The 20,880-nt window shown below is 58.7% G+C and overlaps 2 protein-coding genes across 5 annotated transcripts; both read left to right on the top strand.

Annotated features, from left to right (window-relative positions):
* The first annotated feature begins 325 nt into the window (after positions 1-325).
* GPR162 (G protein-coupled receptor 162) lies at positions 326-5,850 on the top strand. Of its 2 annotated transcripts, none has more exons than XM_003481693.5 (5): positions 326-394; positions 1,982-3,287; positions 3,987-4,176; positions 4,685-4,842; positions 5,086-5,850. In XM_003481693.5, exons 2-5 carry the CDS (start codon positions 2,421-2,423, stop codon positions 5,635-5,637), a joined length of 1,767 nt encoding a protein of 588 aa, XP_003481741.2. In that variant the 5' UTR covers positions 326-394; positions 1,982-2,420; the 3' UTR covers positions 5,638-5,850. The 2 variants fall into 2 exon arrangements, with proteins under 2 accessions (XP_003481741.2, XP_013842866.3); XM_013987412.3 differs by having other exon boundaries at positions 1,982-3,425.
* Positions 5,851-6,688: 838 nt separating this feature from the next.
* On the top strand, positions 6,689-20,025 carry P3H3 (prolyl 3-hydroxylase 3). 3 transcript variants are annotated; one of them, XM_084956861.1, is made up of 16 exons: positions 6,689-7,210; positions 8,073-8,225; positions 8,849-9,047; positions 9,156-9,287; positions 9,411-9,564; positions 9,761-9,897; positions 10,843-10,932; positions 12,754-12,806; positions 12,941-13,008; positions 13,122-13,246; positions 17,506-17,607; positions 17,920-18,070; positions 18,217-18,334; positions 18,411-18,486; positions 19,252-19,392; positions 19,506-20,025. In XM_084956861.1, exons 4-16 carry the CDS (start codon positions 9,270-9,272, stop codon positions 19,656-19,658), a joined length of 1,386 nt encoding a protein of 461 aa, XP_084812987.1. In that variant the 5' UTR covers positions 6,689-7,210; positions 8,073-8,225; positions 8,849-9,047; positions 9,156-9,269; the 3' UTR covers positions 19,659-20,025. The 3 variants fall into 3 exon arrangements, with proteins under 3 accessions (XP_084812987.1, XP_001925793.4, XP_005652654.2); XM_001925758.7 differs by lacking the exon at positions 9,411-9,564; XM_005652597.4 differs by lacking the exons at positions 9,156-9,287; positions 9,411-9,564.
* The last annotated feature ends 855 nt before the right edge of the window (positions 20,026-20,880 follow it).

Genomic DNA, 20,880 nt, shown 5'->3' with positions numbered 1-20,880 from the left:
GTGTTGAAAACGGGATGGGGTGGGGGCAGGACACGAGCCAGTTCACCAATGAAGCCGGTTCCCAGCCGTCCTCCTCGCCCCCTCCCTCCCGCCCCCTTCCTCGCCCCTCCCCCCCAAGTCCCCGTCGTCCAGTCCCCGGCTCCGCGCCCGGCCCCCGCCCCGCAAGGCTTGCCTCCGTCCCGACCCGGGGCTGCGAGCGGCGGGACTCGGGGAGAGAGGGGCTGGGAGAGACCTCAGAGGCTGAGCCCGAGAGGCTGGGACAAACGGGAGGAGGGAGGCCCGAGGGAGGAGGGAGGAGGGAGGAGGGCGGCGAGCTGGAGCCGGCAGGCGGCGGGAGCCCGGGCGAGCCGCGTCGGGAGTGCGGTCTCCATGGCAGTGCTGGGCGCAGCCCGAGGTAAGGCGACCCCGGCCCTGGCCCCCGCGGTTTTCTCCCCTCTCCCCGGGCCGCCTCCCCTCCCCTCGGGCCGGCCCCTCCTCCCCAGCCACCTGCTGTTTCTGCTCTGGAGACCGCGGTGGGTGGCAGGCAGGAGGGAGGAGCCGCCTGACCTTACCCCTTCACCCCGAAGGGCGAGGGACCCCCGTCCGCCCCGGAATCCCCCGCACCCCCCTCCCACCTTGCTCACATCTTTCTCCGTCCTTCACCGCCTCACTCTGTCCTTCACGTCCTCCTGCCTCCTCCGTCTCTGAGTCCCCAGCTCTTCTTCCTGAGCCCACCCGCTGGGCCAGGGTGGGGGTGGGTGGGGAGGGGTCCAGGGCGGTGGGGGGGGGGGCTCCTGACCAATTGCTTCCATCACCCTCCGGCTGGACATTGCCATGGCAACTAGGGTGCACTGGGCTCCGAGAGGGAAGACAAAGGTGGGGGGATGGACTAGGACTGCTTGGGGGGGCAAGGGTCTAAGGTTCTGCCACAGGAAATAGACTCACCCACTGCTGTGCCCCATTTTTATTCCTTTTACCCCAAAGCCATTATGCCCATCCTTCCTGCCTCCACTCTGCTCAGGGTTTCACCCCATTTCCTCTGAGCCCCCTCCCCAGGGCTCATGGAAGCTCAGAGTCACCAAATTCAGACCATCCTCCTTAGCATCGGAGGGAAACGGAGGCTCCAGGCTCCGAGGCTGGGGGCAGGAGAGAAAAGAGTGGGGGGGTCTCCCAGGGGGAGTCTGAACCTTCTTGAACACTGGGCTTTTCTTCTCAGCCTCCCTATTCCCTGCTCCCTCCCTCCATCCACCCCCTCCTCCCCCCCAAAGCCTCCTCTCCAGGGGTCGCAGGGTCTCCTATTTTTGGATACTATCACTTTGCCCCCTCTTTCTTTCTCTTCTGCTCAAACTCTCCTCCTTCCCCCTAGTTCCCCCTCTTTCCATTTCTGGATGCTTCTGATGTCAGCGGTTTCCCTGCTTTGGGTTCCCTAGCCGCCCCCCCACCCCCCACCCTCGGTCCCAGCCTCCTTTCTCCCATCTTCCCTAAGCCCCGGTGAGTGGGAGGGCGATGATCAATCGTGCAGTGCAGGCTTGCGGAGATAGGGCTGAGCACCGGACCCCCGGACCCAAGAGCCTGGAAGGTTGGGGAGGGGCTGTAACACCATAGCCCAGTCTCCTGTGAACCCTCAAGAAGCAGCAAGTCGTGCCTCTGCCCTTGGTAGCGCTGAAGGAAGATTCAGGGATATGAAGAGAGTGGTCGAGTGGTACGGAGCAGGGGACAGAAGGGGACTCCCTGGGAATGTAAGAGCGAGAAAAAAATGGCTGACGAAGCATGGGAGACAGGATACCTTCTTTCCTGGAGGTCTGAAAAGTCGGGCTCTTATCTGTGTGGCGTGTTGGAGTGGCCATCTGGTTTAAGGCAGGAGAATGTTCTGAATGACCCCGTGACCCCTAGTAACCGGTCATTTCTATTGAGAAGGGGGGCCCTCGGAGCCAGCTGGAGACCAGCCGAGAGCCCTCCCACCTTCGCCCTCGCCCTCCCACAGCTCATCTCTCCCTTGCAGTGTGTCCTGGTGGCTGAGCCCCACCCTCACAACCCCTTGGGGCATCCAGAAGACCTCTGAGTGGTCAAGAACCAGAGGAAGAAGAGAGCTGGAAGTCCTGGCATGGGGACCAGGGCTCTGCAGCCTGCCTCCTAGTTGGGAAAGCAGTCAGCTCACCTCCCCCATCAACTACAGGGATACTTCTGGAAGGGCCCCACCCGACATGGAGGCTGGGGCGCACCTCTGCTGACCCTCAGTCTCCTCCCCTGCGCCCCATACCTGACCTTCGCTGGGTCAGTCATGCAATGCTGACCCTCAGGGTGGGCCTCACGGCAGCCTGCCCCACTCCAGAGCAAGGACTGTGGGCATCATGGGGGCGTGTGTGAGTGGGGCTCCTGGGTGAGACCCAGCCCCCACCCCCAGGAGTCCAAGGGGGGTGGGGGTGGGGGACCAAGGAAGGATGGCGCGGGGCGGGGTGGGGGCAGAGGAGGCCTCCCTCCGCTCAAACGCGTTGTCCTGGCTGGCCTGTGGGCTCCTGGCACTGCTGGCCAATGCCTGGATCATCCTCAGCATCTCGGCCAAGCAGCAGAAGCACAAGCCGCTGGAGCTGCTGCTCTGCTTCCTGGCGGGCACGCATATCCTCATGGCAGCCGTGCCCCTCACCACCTTCGCCGTGGTGCAGCTCCGGCGCCAGGCCTCCTCAGACTATGACTGGAACGAGAGTATCTGCAAGGTCTTCGTGTCCACCTACTACACCCTGGCCCTGGCCACCTGCTTCACTGTTGCCTCCCTCTCCTACCACCGCATGTGGATGGTGCGCTGGCCCGTCAACTACCGCCTCAGCAACGCCAAGAAGCAGGCGCTGCACGCCGTCATGGGCATCTGGATGGTCAGCTTCATCCTCTCCACACTGCCCTCCATTGGCTGGCACAACAACGGGGAGCGCTACTACGCCCGCGGCTGCCAGTTCATAGTCTCCAAGATTGGCCTCGGCTTTGGCGTCTGCTTCAGCCTCCTGCTCCTTGGGGGCATTGTCATGGGGCTGGTCTGTGTAGCCATCACCTTCTACCAGACGCTGTGGGCCCGGCCCCGGAGAGCTCGGCAGGCCCGGAGAGCAGGGGTGGGGGGTGGGGCCAAGGGGGGTGGGTCAGGGGGTTTGGGTACCCGGCCAGCCTTTGAAGTGCCGGCCATCGTGGTGGAAGATGCCCGAGGGAAGCGGCGGTCCTCGCTGGATGGCTCCGAGTCAGCCAAGACATCCCTGCAGGTCACCAACCTGGTCAGCGCCATCGTCTTTCTCTATGACTCACTCACAGGGGTGCCCATCTTGGTGAGACTGGGGTCCTCCCCCCCCTCCTGCTCTCTCCAATATCCAGGCCCCAGCATGATCGCCCAGCCTCCAGCTCCATCAGCCTCACACGCAGCTCCACCATCCAGCTGCCTCTCCTCTACCCAGCCCACTGCATTTGTAAGCCCCTGCCTCCATCACCCACCTTCTAGTTCCCATTACCCCCAGCAGCGCAGCCTGCTCTCCAGTGACCAGTCCACACCCCCCATCATCCGCCCTTCCATCCCACTCCCTGTCCAGCTTCCTCCTCCACTATTGAGCACACCCCCCACCTGTCATCCAGCTGCCAAGCTCCACTCCGGAATTCCCTCTGGATACCACGGGGTCTTGAGCACTCCTGGGTGGCAACCCAGAGGGCTCACCCCACCACCCCAGCTTTTTGCATGCCCATCTCGTCCCTTTTCCTGAATTTCAGCCTGTCTTCAAGTCGGCTCTACCACCTCTGCTCTTCTCCCTCTGGACCACAGGGCTTTCTTTCCAGTACTCTCTTCGGATCTTCCTCTGAGTCAGTCCCTCCCCCTCAGTTCATCTTCATCTCGACCTTTGCCTCTGTCGGTGATCCTATGTGATTCCCTCCTGACTTCTTGCCCCCTCAGCTGCACTAGGATGTCCTATCTGGGGTCCGATGGGCCCCCGCGGCTCTGGGCCCTGACCAGTGCCATTCCGCCATCGTCCCGCCAGGTGGTGAGCTTCTTCTCTCTGAAGTCGGACTCGGCGCCCCCGTGGATGGTGCTGGCTGTGCTGTGGTGTTCCATGGCACAGACGCTGCTGCTGCCGTCCTTTATCTGGTCCTGCGAGCGCTACCGCGCCGACGTGCGCACAGTGTGGGAGCAGTGCGTGGCTATCATGTCCGAGGAGGATGGCGACGACGGTCAGAGGAGGGCCTGGGCTTTGGCTTTCCTGGGCATCGGCTCCCTTTTCCTGCCCTTTTCTACCAGCCCTTCTGTGGGGACGGGCTGCCCTGGAGTGCCCCCTGCTGGACAGAGCCTGCGCTACCCCTGGGCCGACTCCCTGCTTTCCTCTCCCCAGTCCTCTCCCTGATGCACAAGCCCTGCATCCTTCTGCACGGAGGGATCTCTCCCCTGGGCATCCACACCCCTCCCACCCCGCCACCCCCCCACCCCCACCATACGGTGACAGCTCTTGGTGGGGGGGGGTGTGGCAACTGTTTCAATTAAGTGTGTGGGTATGTATGAATCACTAGGGGCTCCGCAATGAAGCAACAGACCCTTAGCGACTCTTGCTTTCCTCTTAGAATTTACAGACTAATGGGAACAGGAGGATTCTCCAGGGAACTTATAAGGGAGTGGAAGCTTTATAAGGGGGTTGGGGGGTGGGTATTCCCTGCTTGTAACCACTCTGCCCCTTTTATCTCCTAGATGGGGGCTGTGATGACTATGCAGACGGCCGAGTGTGCAAAGTTCGCTTTGATGCCAACGGGGCCACAGGACCAGGGGGCAGGGACCCTGCCCAAGTGAAGCTGCTGCCCGGAAGGCACATGCTTTTTCCCCCTCTTGAGAGGGTCCATTACTTACAGGTATGGGACGAGGCCATACACCTCCGACTCTGGGTATCCCCTCCCTCCTTTTCTGCAGTCTCTCATCCCTCCCTAGTCCGGGCCTGCAGGGCACAGACCTGCCAGAAGCCGGCTCGCCCATCAGAGGCGTTTTTTTGCGAAAGCATAGGGGTGGAGCCACTTGCAGAGAGTCCCCATTTCAGTTTCTGCCTCTGCCCCCTTTGTCCCTGCAGCACCTCTGGGTCTACTTCCTCCTCTCCCCAGGTCCCTCTGGCCCGCCGTCTGTCCCATGATGAGACCAACATCTTCGCTACTCCTCGGGCACCAGGCTCCTTCCTGCACAAGTGGTCATCCTCTGATGACATCCGGGTCCTCCCAGCCCAGAGCCGGGCCCTAGGGGGCCCTCCTGAGTACCTGGGACAGAGACAAAGGCTGGAGGATGAGGAGGATGAGGAGGAGGCTGAAGGTGGGGGGCTGGCCAGCCTCCGCCAATTCCTGGAGGGTGGGGTTCTGGGGTCAGGTGGGGGACCTCCACGGGGTCCAGGCTTCTTCCGAGAGGAGATCACCACCTTCATTGACGAGACGCCTCTGCCTTCTCCGACTGCCTCGCCGGGGCCCTCTCCTCGCCGGCCCAGGCCCCTGGGCATCTCACCCCGCCGACTCTCCCTTGGGTCCCCTGAGAGCAGAGCCATTGGACTTCCTTTGGGCCTAAGTGCAGGGCGACGCTGCTCCCTGACAGGAGGTGAGGGGGGCGCACGAGCTTGGGGAGGATCCTGGGGCCCAGGTAACCCCATCTTCCCCCAGCTGACCCTTTGAGCCCAAGTGGGCCTGCTGGACTGAGAGGAGGTGGGGCTGGGTGGGTAACACCTCGTTCTATACCTGAGCCTAAGGCGGCTGCCTCCAGACTCTAAGGAGATGGGCTGGATCGGGGGCCCTGGAACTCCTGCTGTCATCCCGTCACCGGATGCCCAGCTCACCTTCCGTCATCCCTAACAAAATGTATTAAAGTCTGAAGTGTTACCATGAAAACCTCTGTGTCCAGTGTGCTGTGGTGGCAAAGGGGATGGTCAGAGGCTTGGGGAGTGGAATGGCTCAGAGAGGACAAAACAGAGCAGAGACAGTGGACAGAGGCGCAGAAATACACAGAGGAAGAGAGACACGCGGACAACACAGAGACAGGCTTAGGAGGGCATCTCCTGCTGGGGTTGGGGGTATGGGGAGACTCTTGAGCTTGCTGGTTTTGGGTGTGAAGGATATTTGTTGAGATCTGTAGGAGTGGTTTTACAGGACATCTCTACCTCCCATGCTTCAGCTTGCCTCCTTTTCCCAAATCTGCATGTGCCCACTTTCTGGGCAGGAAAGGGTTTGGGCAGACTTGGTGTCACAGGCCTGGAGTTTATCCTCCCCCCTGCTGCATTCTAAAGCTCTTTTTCCAAAAGCCTGCGTGGGTGGCTGGGTGTGCGGGAGGCAGGCACGCTCCCTTTCCTGGACTCTAGGCTGGAGGGGAACATTGCTGCAGTAGGTACTCCGGCCCCAAGGGCCTCTGGAGTTGGAGTCCGGAGTCCTACGAGGCTCCTCAGGGTGCCTTAGGCCTGCTCCAGTGCCAGCCATCGGCTCTGCTCGCTCCACGGTCTGTTTCTCGTCCCTGCCACCTCGCTTATCCTAAAGCCCGCGTTCACCACGTTCTGCCAGGCGTCCTCTGATTCCTGTCTCCCAGACCGGCCTCTCCCAGGGTTGTCTCGGCTCCATCAGCGCCGGTCGGTGCCGCTCTTTCCTCCCCTCTTCCTCTCCTCCCTCCTCTCCATCTCTCCTTCCTTTCCCCTCCCTCTCCCTTCCCCCTTTCCTCCCTCTCCCTCTCGGCTCCCGCAGTTCCCTCGGGCAGCCGGCCGGCGGCTCTGACACGATGCTCCGGCTCCTCTGGTTGTTGCTGCTCCTGCTGCTGCTGCCTCCCCCGGGGTCCCCCGAACCCCCCGGCTTGGCCCCGCTGTCCCCGGGGGCGCCCCCTCAGGCCCCCGACTTGCTCTACGCCGACGGGCTGCGCGCTTACGCGGCCGGGGCCTGGGCGCCGGCTGTGGCTCTGCTGCGGGAGGCGCTGCGGAGCCGGGTGGCGCTGGGCCGCGCGCGGCGGGACTGCCAGGAGCGCTGCGCCGCCGAGCCGGGGGCCGCGCTCCCCGCCCTGCTCGCCGCTGCCCCGGGGCCCGGAGCGGCGCGGGGCGCCTGGGAGCCGCTGCTACTCCGTGCCGCGCTCCGGCGCGCCGAGTGCCTGACCCAGTGCGCCGCGCGGAGGCTGGGCCCGGGGGGCGCGGCGCGGCTCCGCGTGGGGAGCACGCTCCGGGACGCCTTCCGCCGCCGGGAACCCTACAACTACCTGCAGAGGGCCTACTACCAGGTGCGCGGCCCCAGGGATCCCCCGCCCAGCTGCTGTCCTCCTCCCGCTCCCGGGAGGGGCGGCGTGCCAGCGCCCGGACTCGGGTGGGGCCGTGCTGATGGGACCTCTCCCTTGGAGTCGTTCATATCAAACCGCGGCAAGCACCCATCGAGGTGGCAGAGGGACAGCCTCGGGAGAGTGGGAGCAAAGTTGGAATGGGCGTCCTGCCTCGGGGTGGAAGTAGAAGACGGAGGGGCCTGGAGTTCTAGGAAGTCTTACTGGGACCTTCGTGGGGTGACAGCCGCCCCTTCCTGGGAACGAGGCGGAGGGGCTAGGGACTGGAGAGCATGAGGGCGGGGGTGGGGGGTGAGTGTGAACCTCCACTTCTGGGCAGGAGAGAGCTTCGGCAAAGTAAGAAGAGGGAGGCAGGGCTGAGGGGCCCGGTGTCCTGGGGGCGGGGGCAGTGGACACTGCGCAGCTACTGGTACGGTAGCTATTGCCTACTAATGCCTACGTGGCCGGGGAAGGGGGGCGCTGGTCACCCACACCTCAGCCCAGGGTCCTAGAGACCTGCGGCTTTTGCTGGTCGCTCAGGTCAGCCCCATGTCCCCATGTCACTCAGCCATTACTTCCACCTTATCTCCCAGACTTCAAACCCAGGTCCCTCTGCCCATATCCCACCCATTCCATTCTTCAGACCCCTTCTTCTTAGCTACCAGACTCCTGATTGTCCCAACATACTGGGGGTCTGGAGATTGGGAGGTGGGCTGTTCTGAAGGCTCTTGGGCAGTGCCAGGGGCATCTGGGGTGGGCAGGCTGGGAAGGGGGCAGAGTTTGACCCCCCCACCTCAGGGCTGACTCCCTCATCCTTCTCGATTCTCAGCTCAAGAAGCTGGACCTGGCCGTGGCCGCAGCGCACACCTTCTTTGTAGCAAACCCCACACACCTGCAGATGCGGGAGGACATGGCTAAGTACCGACGGATGCCTGGGGTTCGGCCCCAGAGCTTCCGAGACCTGGAGACGCCCTCATATTGGGTAAGACCCTCAGCATGACCCGTGTCCCGCTCCCAGCCCTTGGCTGGGTACACAGGCCTCACTGGACTGTAGCCCTGTGCACTGGGCATCAAGAAATCTGGGTATAGTCAGAGTTCCCATCGTGGCTCGAAAGGTTGAGAACTCACCAGTGTCCTTGAGGATGCAGGTCTTTCCCCAGCCTTGCTCAGTGGGTTAAGGATCCGGCATTGCCACAAGCTGTGACATAGGTTGAGGATGCAGCTCAGATCTGACCTTGCTGTGGCTGTGGTGTAGGCCAGCAGCTGCAACTCCAATTCGACCATTAGCCCAGGAACTTCCATATGCTGCAGGTGCGGCCCTAATCCTAAAAATGTTTAAATAAATCAATAAATCTGGGCACCTGTCCTCACTGACCCTGTGGAGGAGTCTCTCTCTGGGACTTGTTTTCTCCCCGAGCATCATAAAGTCCCCTGTTCTAGCATTCAGGTTCTGAGTCCCGCCCCTGTATTCCCCAAGGCGAACTGAAATCTGGAGTCCAGACCCCAAATGAGACCAACACCCCTCCCCTCCTTTCCACCTCCCAGTCTAGTTTGGCACCCCCTCCCCCAGCATCACAGGTGACTGACCACTCCCCTCCCCAACAGGCAGCCTATGACACTGGCCTGGAGCTACTGGGGCGCCAGGAGGCCGGGCTGGCACTGCCCCGGCTAGAGGAGGCCCTGCAGGAGAGCCTGGCCCAGATGGAGAGCTGCCGGGCTGGCTGTGAGGGGCCTGAGGAGCAGCAGAGGGAGGAGGAGGAAGAGGGCACCGGGAGCCAGGGGGGTCTCTATGAGGCCATTGCTGGTAAGGAGCTGGAGTGCGGGGGTTCACGGTGCTGGGGGAGGCGCATTACCAGCTGAGCGACCTGTGTGTGTGTGTGTGTGTGTGTGTGTGTGTGTGTACCCCCCACAGGGCATTGGATTCGGGTCCTGCAGTGCCGGCAGCGCTGCGTGGGGGACACAGCCACACGTCCTGGTCGCAGCTTTCCTGTCCCCGACTTCCTTCCCAGCCAGCTAAGGCGGCTGCATGAGGCCCATGCTCAGGGTCAGTGGGGGAAGCGTGAGCCCTGGGGGTGACTGGGGTTGGAAACAGGGAGCGTGAGCGTTTGCCTCTGAGGGGAGCCTCAGCCTTGTCTCTCCATCCCTCCATCCGTCTCTGCATCTGTAGCTGGTCAGGGCTCCATGGGGACGGTCACCTCAGGAGGACTCTAGTTGGCTGTCCTTTGGCACCAGTGGGAAAAGCGCAAGCGATGGGTCACAGGGCTTCTTCTGCTTCTCACCTTCCTTTATTCTCTCCTCTCATCTCTGCCCGTGCAGCTCAGGTAGGTTAGAGCAGGCTTTGGAAAGAAGCAGTGGATGAGCCTGTCTGCTGGGTGGGATGGGGGCTTTGGAGTCACTTGGCACTGGGACAGCACCTTCTCGGGCTCTGCTCCTGTCCACCTGGCTCCTGGCCTCCGCCCAGACATCACTGCGGGGCTCGGTCTCTGTCCACCCCCCACCCTATTTCTCTCTCTCCAGTGGGGAATCTGTCCCAGGCGGTGGAAAATGTCCGGAGCGTCCTTCTCTTCTACCCAGAGGATGAGGCTGCCAAGAAGGCCCTGGACCAGTACCAGGCGCAGCTGGGAGAGCCGAGACCTGGCCTCGGGCCGAGAGAGGTACCCCCTCCCCACTTCCTTGTGAGGTAGCCCTAAATCATCAGATGGAGAAGTCGCTTGGACCCTGCCCCCCATGCTGGCCAAAGACCACCTCGAGTCCAGCATCTGGCTGGTCTCCACTCTCTGCTCCCACTTCAGACTCTAATTTATTTATTTATTTATTTATTTTGCTTTTTAGGGCCTCACCCACAGCATGTGGAGCTTCTCAGGCTAAGGGGTCTAATCAGAAATAGAGTTGCCAGCCTACACCACAGCCACAGCAACGTGGGATCCGAGCCTCGTCTGCGACCTACACCATAGCTCATGGGCAACGCCGGATCCTTAACCCACTGAGCAAGGCCAGGGATCGAACCTGCAACCTCATGGTTACTGGTCGGATTCATTTCCTCTGAGCCACAAGGAACTCTAATTTTTTTTTTTTTTTTTTGCTTTTGAGGGCTGCCCCTGCGGCATATGGAAGTTCCCAGGCTAAGGGTTGAATCTGAGCTGTAGCTGCCAGCCTACACCACAGCCACAGCAACATGGGCTCTGAGCTGCATCTGTGACCTACACCACAGCTCACTGCAATGCCGGATCCTTAACCCACTGAGCAAGGCCAGGGATCGAACATGCAACCTCATGGTTGCTAGTCAGAACCGTTAACCACTGAGCCACGACAGGAACACCACAGACTCTACTTCTGAGTCCAAGCGCCTTTTTCCTTAACCTCGCCCTTGCCTGCTCCCACCTACGCATGAGCGCACACACACTCGCACACACATCCCTGCCCCCCACCACTAGGAGCCCCAACACCCTAAAGTTTCTGAGGGAGGAAGGTTGAACCCAGGGGCACAGCCAAGGTTAGGAAGCCTGCGGGCTCCCCTAGAGCCTGGAGCTGCCCTGCTCTCTCTCCTCCAGCCTTAACTTCCTTGTCGTCTCTCCCCACCACTGCTATCCCTTTCCAAGGACATCCAGCGCTTTGTCCTTCGATCCCTGGGGGAGAAGAAACAGCTCTACTATGCCATGGAGCACCTGGGCGCCAGCTTCAAGGATCCTGTGAGTGATCCCACTTCTCCCCACCCACCCTCAGTGCTCCCCCAAGAGTGGATGTGTAATGTCCATTCCCAACAGTGCTCCCATTTCTCACAACCCTGCAAGGCTTCCTGAGGACTCCATGTCCCCAGGTTACAGGGACGGAGGCAGGTGCCTGAGTTAAGGGTGGCTTTGGGGTCATGCAGGTCTAAGTGGTGGTCTCTCCTCTGCCACAGACAAGCTCTGGACCCTCACTCCCTCAGCCTCAATTTCCTTCACTGTGAAATGGGAACAATCATGTTTATCTCTTAGCCCTGTTGAAGCCATGTCACTTTTTTTTTTTTCTTTTTAGGGCCGCACTCATGGCATATGGAGGTTCCCAGGCTAGGGTCTAGTTGGAGCTACAGCTGCTGGCCTACACCACAGCCACAGCCACATCAGATCCGAGCTGTGTCTGCGACCTACACCACAGCTCACGGTAACGCCAGATCCTTAACCCACTGAGCGAGGCCAGGGATCGAACCTGCGACCTCATGGTTCCTAGTGGGATTCGTTTCCGCTGCATCACGACAGGAACTTCCATGTCACTTTTTTTGGGGGCCACACCTGAGGCATGTGGAAACTCCCAGACCAGGGATTGAACACACATCACAGCGGTGACCCACGCCGCTGCAGTGACAACACCAGATCCTTAAACTGCTGCAGCACAAGGAAAATCCAGAGCCATGTCGTTTGGTACAAAGTTCAGAAAGTCTTGTTGCTGCTGTTTCTTTTTGTTGTAGTTATGAGAGGAAACCAAAGGGCAGAGGTTATTCTCAATAGTGTGAGACCATAAGGCAGGCGCACCTTCTTGACACTATTGCCCTTTTGGACAGGATACTCCCTTGCTAGAGAGAAGGGGGCTGTCCCCCGCATGTAGGACCATGCAGGCCAGCTTCCCTGGCCTCTACCCAGTAGGTGTCGCTAGCACTCCCCAAGTCGTGACAATCAAAAATATTTTCAGGCGTTTCCCTTTGTGGCGCAGCGGTGCTGAACCCGGCTAGTATCCGTGAGGAGGTGGGTTCCATCCCTGGCCTTGCTCAGTGGGTTAAGGATCTGGCGTTGCCATGAGCTGTGGTGTAGATCACAGATGTGGCTTAGATCTGGCATTGGTTGCCATGGCTGTGGTGTAGGGTGGCCGCTGCAGCTCCGATTTAACCCCTAGCCTGGGAACCTCCATAGGCCGTGGGTGCAGCCCTAAAAAAAGGAAGAAAAAAAAAAAACCCAAATATTTTCAGATGTTGCAATGTCCCATAATGGGCCAATCTCCTTGTATTAAATCCCAACTCCGGTTAAATCCCAACTCTGTCCCTTACCAGCTGTGTGATCTTGGCCATGTTACGTTACTTCTTTGTGTCTCAGAGTCCTCAATTTGCAAATGGGCACATCAATCCTACCTGTCCCAGAGTTCCCCAGTGGCCTATTGGCTAAGGAATCAGCATTGTCACTGCAGTGCTTGGGTTCGATCCCCAGTCTGGGAACTTCTGCATGCTGCAGGTGCAGCCAGAAAAAACAAACAAACAAAAAAAAAAACACCTCCCTGTCTGATAAGACTGTTAGGAACTTTAAATGATACATCTCATTTCCATTTATAAAGCTCTTGAATAGCACCTGGCAAATAGCATTACAAGTTGTGTTATTACTATTACGACAGAGTTTGCCCAGTGCCCAGAGCTCCCGACAATGAGTCCAGGGCTTTCCCCACCTCCACCTTCCCCTGTGGGAGCAGGAGCACCTCCATGTTCAGCATCTGATGTTAGGGATTCGAGGGTGGACTTGATGGGTGATGGCACTTTCCCCCCCCAGGATCCCTGGACCCCAGCAGCTTTCATCCCTGAAGCCCTTAGACAAAAGCTCAGGTAGGAGGTGCCCTGTGCTGGGAGGGGCATGGCCTGAGCTGCAAAGGGAGGGGAGGGGTCCTGGAAGGCGGGGTCTGGGGGAAGATGGGTCTGGAGGGGCCTAGTGTCCACTGAGCATGTCTCTCACCCCTGAGAGAGGATCAGGAGAAGAGGCCTTGGGACCATGAACCACCTCAGCCAAAGCCCTTGACTCACTGGAAGGGTGAGTTCCCTCGAGAGCAGGAGGCAGGAGCCTGGAGGGGCTGGGGACTGCTAGCTACTGCTGAGCTTGCCCTCAGGAGACCCTCAACCCTGGGCCCTGTCCCACCCTTGCAGATGTCCTTCTTCTGGAGGGAGTGACCCTGACCCAGGACGCCAGGCAGCTGAATGGATCAGAGCGAGCGGTGCTGGATGGGCTGCTCACCCCAGCTGAGTGTGGGGTGCTGCTGCAGCTGGCCAAGGTAAGAAGACCTGTGTGTAGGTGGCACTGCCACAGGCTGGGGACCCTCAGGCCCAGCTGCCTGTTCCTTTGCTCTTGGCCTGCCCCATGTCCCGCCCTCACTGTCTCTCCAGGGGGGACTATGTTTGCCTCTTCGCTCTGGACAAATTCCTTTCCCTTTCAACTTAGCTGACATGGGTGGACATTTTACAAAAGAATTTTGCTCAAAATTGATAGGAAGAACAAAACAAAAACCACAAAGGCATCAAAAGGGGTGAGTGTGGGAGCTCCTGTTGTGGCTCAGCAGGTTAAGAACCCAATTATGGAGTTCCCGTCGTGGTGCAGTGGTTAACGAATCCGACTAGGAACCATGAGGTTGCGGGTTCGATCCCTGGCCTTGCTCAGTGGGTCCACTGGCCTTGCTCAGTGGATCCTTAGATCCAGCGTTGTTGTGAGCTGTGGTGTAGGTTGCAGATGCGGCTCAGATCCCGCATTGCTGTGGCTGTGGTGTAGGCCAGCGGCTACAGCTCCGATTCGACCCCTAGCCTGGAAACCTCCATATGCCACGGGAAGCAGCCCTAGAAAAGGCAAAAAGACAAAAAAAAAAAAAAAAAAAAAAAACCCAACTAGTATCCATGAGGATGCGGGTTCGATCCTGATCTCCAGCCTCGCACAGTGGGTTAAGGATCCAGCATTGCTGAGAGCTGCAGCATGGACTGGCAGCTGCAACTCTGATTCGACCCTTAGCCCGGGAACTTCCATATGCTGCAGGTGTGGCCCTAAAAAGAGAAATAAAGGGGAGGGAGTGAATGTGCAGGTGAAGATTCCTTGGTTGACCGAGAGCTTAATTATTGGCTCAGCAGACTCGCGGGCTGCTTCTCCATTATCGCATCCTCTCCTGGTTTGGCTTGAACGATTCACATTCACCAAGTTGAGTCAGCTAGTTTATGAAGCTTCAGTCCTCCTTCTGGGCTAGTGTTCCTTCAGCACACACTCTAGGTACCTGCTGTGTACTGGAAACTCCTAGGTTCCGGGAAGGGGTAGAGGAACACAGACCATGCTTTCAGGAGCTCAGTGTAGAGAGAAGGAATCAGACGTGGAGACTCATAATCAGAGCGAGTGGTGAGTTTGAGAAAAGCAATATCCAGATAGAAGCGCTGCGATCCAGAGTCATGGAAGGCTTCCTGGAGGGGGTGGCATTTGAGGCCAATGTTAAGGACAAGTTAACCAGAGAGAGGAAAGTCAAGCTGCAAGGGAGAAGAACAGAGGGGTTCTGGGAACTGCAGTTGGAGCACAGGAGTTAAAAGCACGGGCCAGTTTGGAGTTCCCATCATGGCTCAGTGGTTAATGAATCCGACTAGGAACTGTGAGGTTGCAGGTTCGATCCCTGACTTCGCTTAGCAGGTTAAGGGTCCAGCCTTGCCGTGAGCTGTGGTGTAGGTCACAGACACAGCTTGGATCTGGTGTTGCTGTGGCTCTGGTGTAGGCCGGCGGCTACAGCTCCGATTAGACCCCTAGCCTGGGAACCTCCATGTGCCTCAGGTGCAGCCCTAGAAAAGTCAAAAAGACAAAAAAAAAAAAAGCATGGGCCAGCCAAATGGGCATTACCTGTGTGACTTTGGGCAACATTTTTTGTTTGTTGTTTTGCTTTTTAGGGCCACACCCATGGCATATGAAGGTTCCCAGGCTAGGGGTCCAATCAGAGCTATAGCTGCTGGCCTACACCACAGCCACAGCAACGCAGGTTCCAAGCTGCGTCTGCAACCTACACCACAGCTCATGGCAACGTCAGATCCTTAACCCCCTGAGGGAGGCCATGGATCAAACCCACAACCTCACGCTTCCTAGTCAGATTCGTTTTTGCTGAGCCATGATGGGAACGCCTGGGCAACATTTACTATTATTCTTTATTTCTTTATTTCATCTTGGCTGGGGCTGCTGCAGCTTGATGTGGGATCTCAGCTCCCAGACAAGAGATTGAACCTAGGCCGCAGTGGTGGAAACATCAAGTCCTAACCACTAGGCCACCAGGGAGCTCCCTATTTTAATTTTTTTTAATTCAAAAAAATTTTTTTTGGGGGGGAATGTATTTTAACATCTCTGAGCCTGATTTCTTCCTATGTGAAATGGGGCCACATGTGGCAGTTTTTTTTGTAGGGTTGTTGTGAGGATGAAATGAGTTAGTACCTGATAAAGCTCTGTGACGAATATAGCAAATGCTGGGTATTAGCTGTGACTATGATCATACAGCTGAGTATTTTCCAGAGGTAGTATAGGGGTGGAAGCATAGGAGAGATGGAGAAGACCCTCTGTACCCTACCAAGGACTTTGGACTTTATTTGTAGATGGTGGACAGTTTACTGAAGGCTTTGAGGAGGGGCTTGACTTTTCTAGTCTCACAGGATCTCCAAGCGCCGGGGTGTGAAGTCTTCTTTGGATAGAAGCAGGAACTCCCTCTAGTGGCAGTGTGGGGAATGCAGTGGGAAAAGTGGCTTTTGGGGGTGATGCAAGAGTGCCACTGCCCTGGGTTAGGTCCTCACTGAAAAGGAATAAAGAGGGAGGCAGATGAGAAATATTAGAAAATCAAAGAGAATTTAAATGGAGTTCCCATTGTGGCTCAGCGTGTTAAGAACCCAACTAGTATCCATGAGGATTCGGGTTCGATCCCAGCCTCACTCAGTGGGTTAAGGATCCGGTGTTGCCGCAAGCCGCAGTGTAGGTCACAGATGCAGCTCAGATCTGGCGTTGCTGCAGCTGTGGTGTAGGTAGGTAGCTGCAGCTCAGATCCGACCCCTGGCCTGGCAACTTCACATGCTGCAGATGAGGCCCTAAAAAGCAAAAACAGAGAGAGAGAGAGAATTAAAGACTAAATCTATGTGGAAGATGATTGAAAGAAAGGAGCTAAAGCTAGCTTCCAAGTATCATACTTTCTTTCTGTTCCTGGATTACACTAAACTCATTCTGGGCCCAGGATCTTTGCACCTAACTATTTCTGCTGTCTGGAAAATTTTTTCTCTTAGATATTCCTTTATATCATTTGATTTCAGTTTATTTTTTTTAATGTTATTTTGATCATGCCCATGGCATGCAGAAGTTCCCAGGCCAGGGAACAAACTACAGCCGTAAGCAGAGCCACCGCAACAATGCCAGATCCTTAGCCCTCTGAGCCACCAGGGAACTCCTGGTTTCAATTTAAATGTCACCTGATATCAATTAGCTGTCCCCTGACCCCTGCCAGGGCACTCTCAAGGTGGTAACAGTACTTTAATTTTCTGCGTTAGTACTTAACCACCCTCTGATTTGATCTGGTTTGTTTCTTACTCAAAATATAACCCTCCAGAGAATGGGAACTTTTCATGTTCACAGTTAAGTCCCTAGTGCCTGGAATAATGCCTGGCACATAGTAGGGGCTCAGTACCTACTGAGTGAATGAATATAGGAATAGAGGGTTGGGTGGCTTGGGTGGCTGGTGGCCTCCCAGAGATGAGGTTTGTCTACGAGGTAACTAGGCAGGAAGACTTGGAGTTACAAAGAGCAGACAGAATCCGTGTCAGGAGAGAGACATGCAGATACCAGGAGACGCCCAGGCGGTGAGACTGATATAGGCAGCTGGGTATTTGGGACTCGCATGGAGGGTTCTCACCTCTCCAAGAGTGTGTCAGGTGAAAAGAAGCCAGAGGAGATATCACGGCTGAGGTCGTGTCTCCATCCCGAGTCAGCCAGGACCTGGCCCCACCCTCAAGCCTCTCGCCAGGGTCCCATGTCTGAGAAACTCCTCTATTCTCGGCTCTTCGGGGACAGTGATGGAGCCCCTCCTGCCCCCTTCCCCAGCTGCAGTACCTCTCAGAGCCCTTCCCTTTCTGAGTTCTTTTTTTTTTTTTTTTTTTGCCGTTTCTAGGGCTGCTCCTGCGGCATATGGAGGTTCCCAGGCTAGGGGTCCAATCGGAGCTGTAGCCACCGGCCTACGCCAGAGCCACAGCAATGCGGAATCCGAGCTGCGTCTGCAACCTACACCACAGCTCACGGCAACACCAGATCCTTCACCCACTGAGCAAGGCCAGGGATCGAACCCGCAACCTCATGTTTCTTAGTCGGATTCATTAACCACTGCGCCGCGACGGGAACTCCCCCTTTCTGAGTTCTGTGCTCAGATCTTTACCAGAAGGGACAACACAGATGGGGGGACAATCATTCTCTGGGAAAGGGCAAGGGCCCTTCTAGCCTCTTCTGCCCCCCCATCCCCCGGCCGAGTGACTCCACAGTCAACTACCCCCTGTTTAGGATGCAGCCGAGGCTGGCGCCAGGTCGGGCTATCGAGGCCGCCGCTCTCCACACACCCCCCACGAACGCTTCGAGGGGCTCACGGTGCTCAAGGCTGCGCAGGTGAGGGGAGACACCCTGCCCTGGTCCGAGCCCAGAGCTGAGAGGACCGGGCGCCTCCCGCGGAGGGGCTCTCCCAGACCGACCGAGCCCAGCGAGTCCTCTGCCCAGGGCTGAGGATGAGGGTTCCAGACCCCGGGGCCCAGGTGGTTGTCACGGAGCCGGTGGAAGGAGCAGTTTGGGCTGATGGGCAGCTGGCTGTTGAGCCCCCAAACTGCGGGTGGAGGGCATCAGATGGGGCATGGGCTGGGACCACCCTTCTAACGCCTCCCCATTTCCACTCTTCCTTCGCTTTCCTCTGCTTGCTTTCGGCAGCTGGCCCGAGCTGGGGCGGTGGGCAGTCAGGGTGCTCAGCTGCTCCTGGAGGTGAGCGAGCGCGTGCGGACCCTGACACAGGCCTACTTCTCCCCGGAGCGGCCCCTGCATCTCTCCTTCACCCACCTGGTGTGCCGCAGCGCCATAGAAGGTGACCGCCAGGGACCCCATGCCCTAGCACTCCCCCAAGTGTGTGGAGTCCAGTCTTCGCTCCAGGAAGACAGACGCCCTGCCTGAAGGGTGGGTGCAGATGGGCACAGGGCACAGGGGCACCCACCAGGCCCCTTGGTTTCCTAGGAGAGCAGGCGCAGCGCATGGACCTGAGCCACCCGGTGCACGCGGACAACTGCGTCCTGGACCCCGACACTGGGGAGTGCTGGCGGGAGCCCCCAGCCTACACCTATCGGGATTACAGGTGGGCAGCCCTCCAGGGCACGGGCTGGCGGGCCTGGGAGAGGGTCTCACTGCCTCCTGTCTTCCTCCCTCCCCAGTGGACTCCTCTACCTCAACGATGACTTCCAGGGCGGGGACCTGTTCTTCACAGAGCCCAATGCCCTCACCGTCACGGTAAGTGACAGGGAGCCCAGCTGTAGGCTCAGGATTCAAAACAGAAGGTCCCCAGAGGCAAATGCAGGGAAATGGCTGGGGCCACCTTAACCCTCTCCTTTCCTGGCCTCCCCAGCACCTCCCACTACATTTGTCTGCTGGGAGCCTCCCAGGAGACCTCAAGTGGCCCCTCCAGACCAGGCTTTCGGGGTTTGCCTCACTCCTAAAGGTGGGCGGGTGAAGCACAGGACCCCAAGCCCCTCTTCCAGGTGGAAGCTGGGGCTGGGATCGGGAGAGGGCGAGAAGCAGTGATTTTTCACATGTATTGCTCTGTCTTATCCAATTACCTCCTTCTCTGCTCACCACCACCACCAGCTACCTGTAATCCAAGCCCTCCTCGGAGTGAAAAAATGTCCCCAAGACCCTTATGCCTAGAACCCAGAGCCTGGTCCTGCACTTATACCCTCAGATGGCTTTGTGCCTGGTTCAAAGTGTTGGCCAGGGAAAGTCAGGGCGTGGAGGGGTGGGGGGACCACCCCGAGGTCCTCGAGGGAGGCCCCTTCCCCCCTGGCTCCAGCTGGTCTAGCTTCAGTCTGGCATGTGTGCTGTGCAGGTAGAGGCCCATTTCCCATTGGCCCCAAGATAGTGCCTGAGTTAAGGAGGAAAGTGGTGGGCAAGAGAGCTGACGTCTCTGGGCCACCTGCCCCTGTCCTGCTCTTGGGAGGGGTCAGGGCCAAGTTTTCTGTGAGGGTCTTTCCCTGGAGCTGAACCTGCCCTCACCCCCAGGCTCAGGTGCGTCCTCGCTGCGGACGCCTCGTGGCCTTCAGCTCTGGTGGGGAGAATCCCCATGGCGTTTGGGCCGTGACGCGGGGACGGCGCTGTGCCCTGGCCCTGTGGCACACGTGGGCACCGGAGCACAGGGAGCAGGTGAGGAGGAGTGGGAGCGAGGGGTGGGCAGGCTGAGATGACCAGGGGCAGGGGCGGTCCTTGGGGGAAGGTAGATGCAGGCTTTGGGCCAGAGCTTCTTTCCCACCCACCAGGAGTGGACAGAAGCCAAAGAGCTGCTGCAGGTGCCAGAGGAGGAGGGGGAAGAAATGCCCAGCAGAGACCCTGCCCCAGAACCCCCCAGCCGCAGGCTTCAGCGGGCCCAGGACAAGGCTGGGAAGCCGCCTCGGGTCCGAGAGGAGCTGTGAGGGGCCGAGCCAGCTCCTTGGGGATGTGCCTCGTGGAGGGTCTGCCTTGGTGCCAGGACCCAGGAGAAGTCCCCATGTGACAGGAGCAGAACAGCGAGCTCCCTGTCCCTGCACCCCCACCATCTCGGGGATCCCAAGGGCCGTGCAGCCCTGGACTCGGAGGACACTGCACGGACTGGCCCAGGGAGCCAGGCCGGACCCAGCTGATGGAGTGCTGGCCCTCGGACAGACAGAAGATTCCATACTGCCCTGGGAGTGGCTGGGGGTAGGGCCCGGCTGCTTTAAGTGAGAAGGATGTGGGGGGGGGGGGGAGAAGAACCCCACTGCCCTCTCCCAGCCTGTCAATAAAAATCCTGAAGATTCCTCAGCGGGGGCCCAGTCAAGTGTATGGCAGTCTCCATGGCGGCTGGGGGTGTGGCTGGCCTGGGAGGGGACAGGTATCCATCCAAGCCTGTGATTTGTCATGGAAATCACAGCCACCTGCTCCCTTCATGCAAATGGACCCTAACCCCCATGCCCCCCCACACACACCCCCGCCCCCTGACAGCTGCTTCTTGGGCCTCTTCCTCTAAGCCCTGTCTCCCCTCTCCGAGCTTGGCTGAACTTAAGGCAGCCTGATCCCTCTGGTTCTTGTCCTTACACCCCCAGCAGGACCCCATGAGTCATGGGGGCAAGGAGCAGGCCCAACCCCAGATGAGAGCAGGGGCTGGGGTTGCCCCTCCACTTGCAATTCTTTTTCCACCTGAAGCCGGGCCAGTCCTGTCCATCCTCCTGCCTGGATCCCCTGGACTGCCCCCCACTTCCCCAGGATCAGACCTGGGGGCAGCTGGTTGGGGCTTGTCCAGAAGAAGGATTATCCAGATCAGTCCCTTCTAATCTCAGCTCCTGCCTGCACCCTCCCCATGCTCACCATAACCCTCTCCCCCCACCACCCCGAGCTAAGCGACACTTCTTCAGGTATTGACAGTGGACCGTCTCTCAGTCTCATTCTCTGGCTCCTGGACTGGTTGCTAGGTAGGCCCTGACCCCCAAGATCATGACCAGTGGTGGGGCCAGGGCCTGGGGGCCACTGGGGCGGTGGTTGCTCCTGCTCCTTTGCACCCCTCCCAAACCCAGCCCTTAATCCTCACAGCTTTGCTCTAATTCCATGGGGCCTGATGCTCTGCTCTCTGCCTAGAGAGACTGGTCAGGGAGGCACCCCCCCCACCCCCTCCTCCCTCCA

Source organism: Sus scrofa, chromosome 5, assembly GCF_054392235.1.
Source record: "Sus scrofa isolate SSC_HxYL_T2T_F1_AM1 chromosome 5, Sscrofa_HxYL_maternal_Yorkshire_Landrace_v2.0, whole genome shotgun sequence".
Classification (NCBI taxonomy): domain Eukaryota; kingdom Metazoa; phylum Chordata; class Mammalia; order Artiodactyla; family Suidae; genus Sus; species Sus scrofa.
The sequence above is the reverse complement of the archived record's forward strand: the minus strand, read 5'-3'. Positions and strand labels throughout refer to the sequence as shown.

What these genes read in the sequence shown, in the direction of transcription:
- GPR162 (XM_013987412.3), top strand. Translation starts at nt 2,421, where the DNA reads ATGGCGCGGGGCGGGGTGGGGGCAGAGGAGGCCTCCCTCCGCTCAAAC. An exon ending in CTACCCAGCCCACTGCATTT is followed by an intron (nt 3,426 to 3,986) that starts GTAAGCCCCTGC and finishes TCGTCCCGCCAG; the next exon opens with GTGGTGAGCTTCTTCTCTCT. An exon ending in AGAGGGTCCATTACTTACAG is followed by an intron (nt 4,843 to 5,085) that starts GTATGGGACGAG and finishes TCCTCTCCCCAG; the next exon opens with GTCCCTCTGGCCCGCCGTCT.
- P3H3 (XM_001925758.7), top strand. Translation starts at nt 6,725, where the DNA reads ATGCTCCGGCTCCTCTGGTTGTTGCTGCTCCTGCTGCTGCTGCCTCCC. An exon ending in TGCAGAGGGCCTACTACCAG is followed by an intron (nt 7,211 to 8,072) that starts GTGCGCGGCCCC and finishes CTCGATTCTCAG; the next exon opens with CTCAAGAAGCTGGACCTGGC. An exon ending in TACACCTATCGGGATTACAG is followed by an intron (nt 18,335 to 18,410) that starts GTGGGCAGCCCT and finishes CTCCCTCCCCAG; the next exon opens with TGGACTCCTCTACCTCAACG.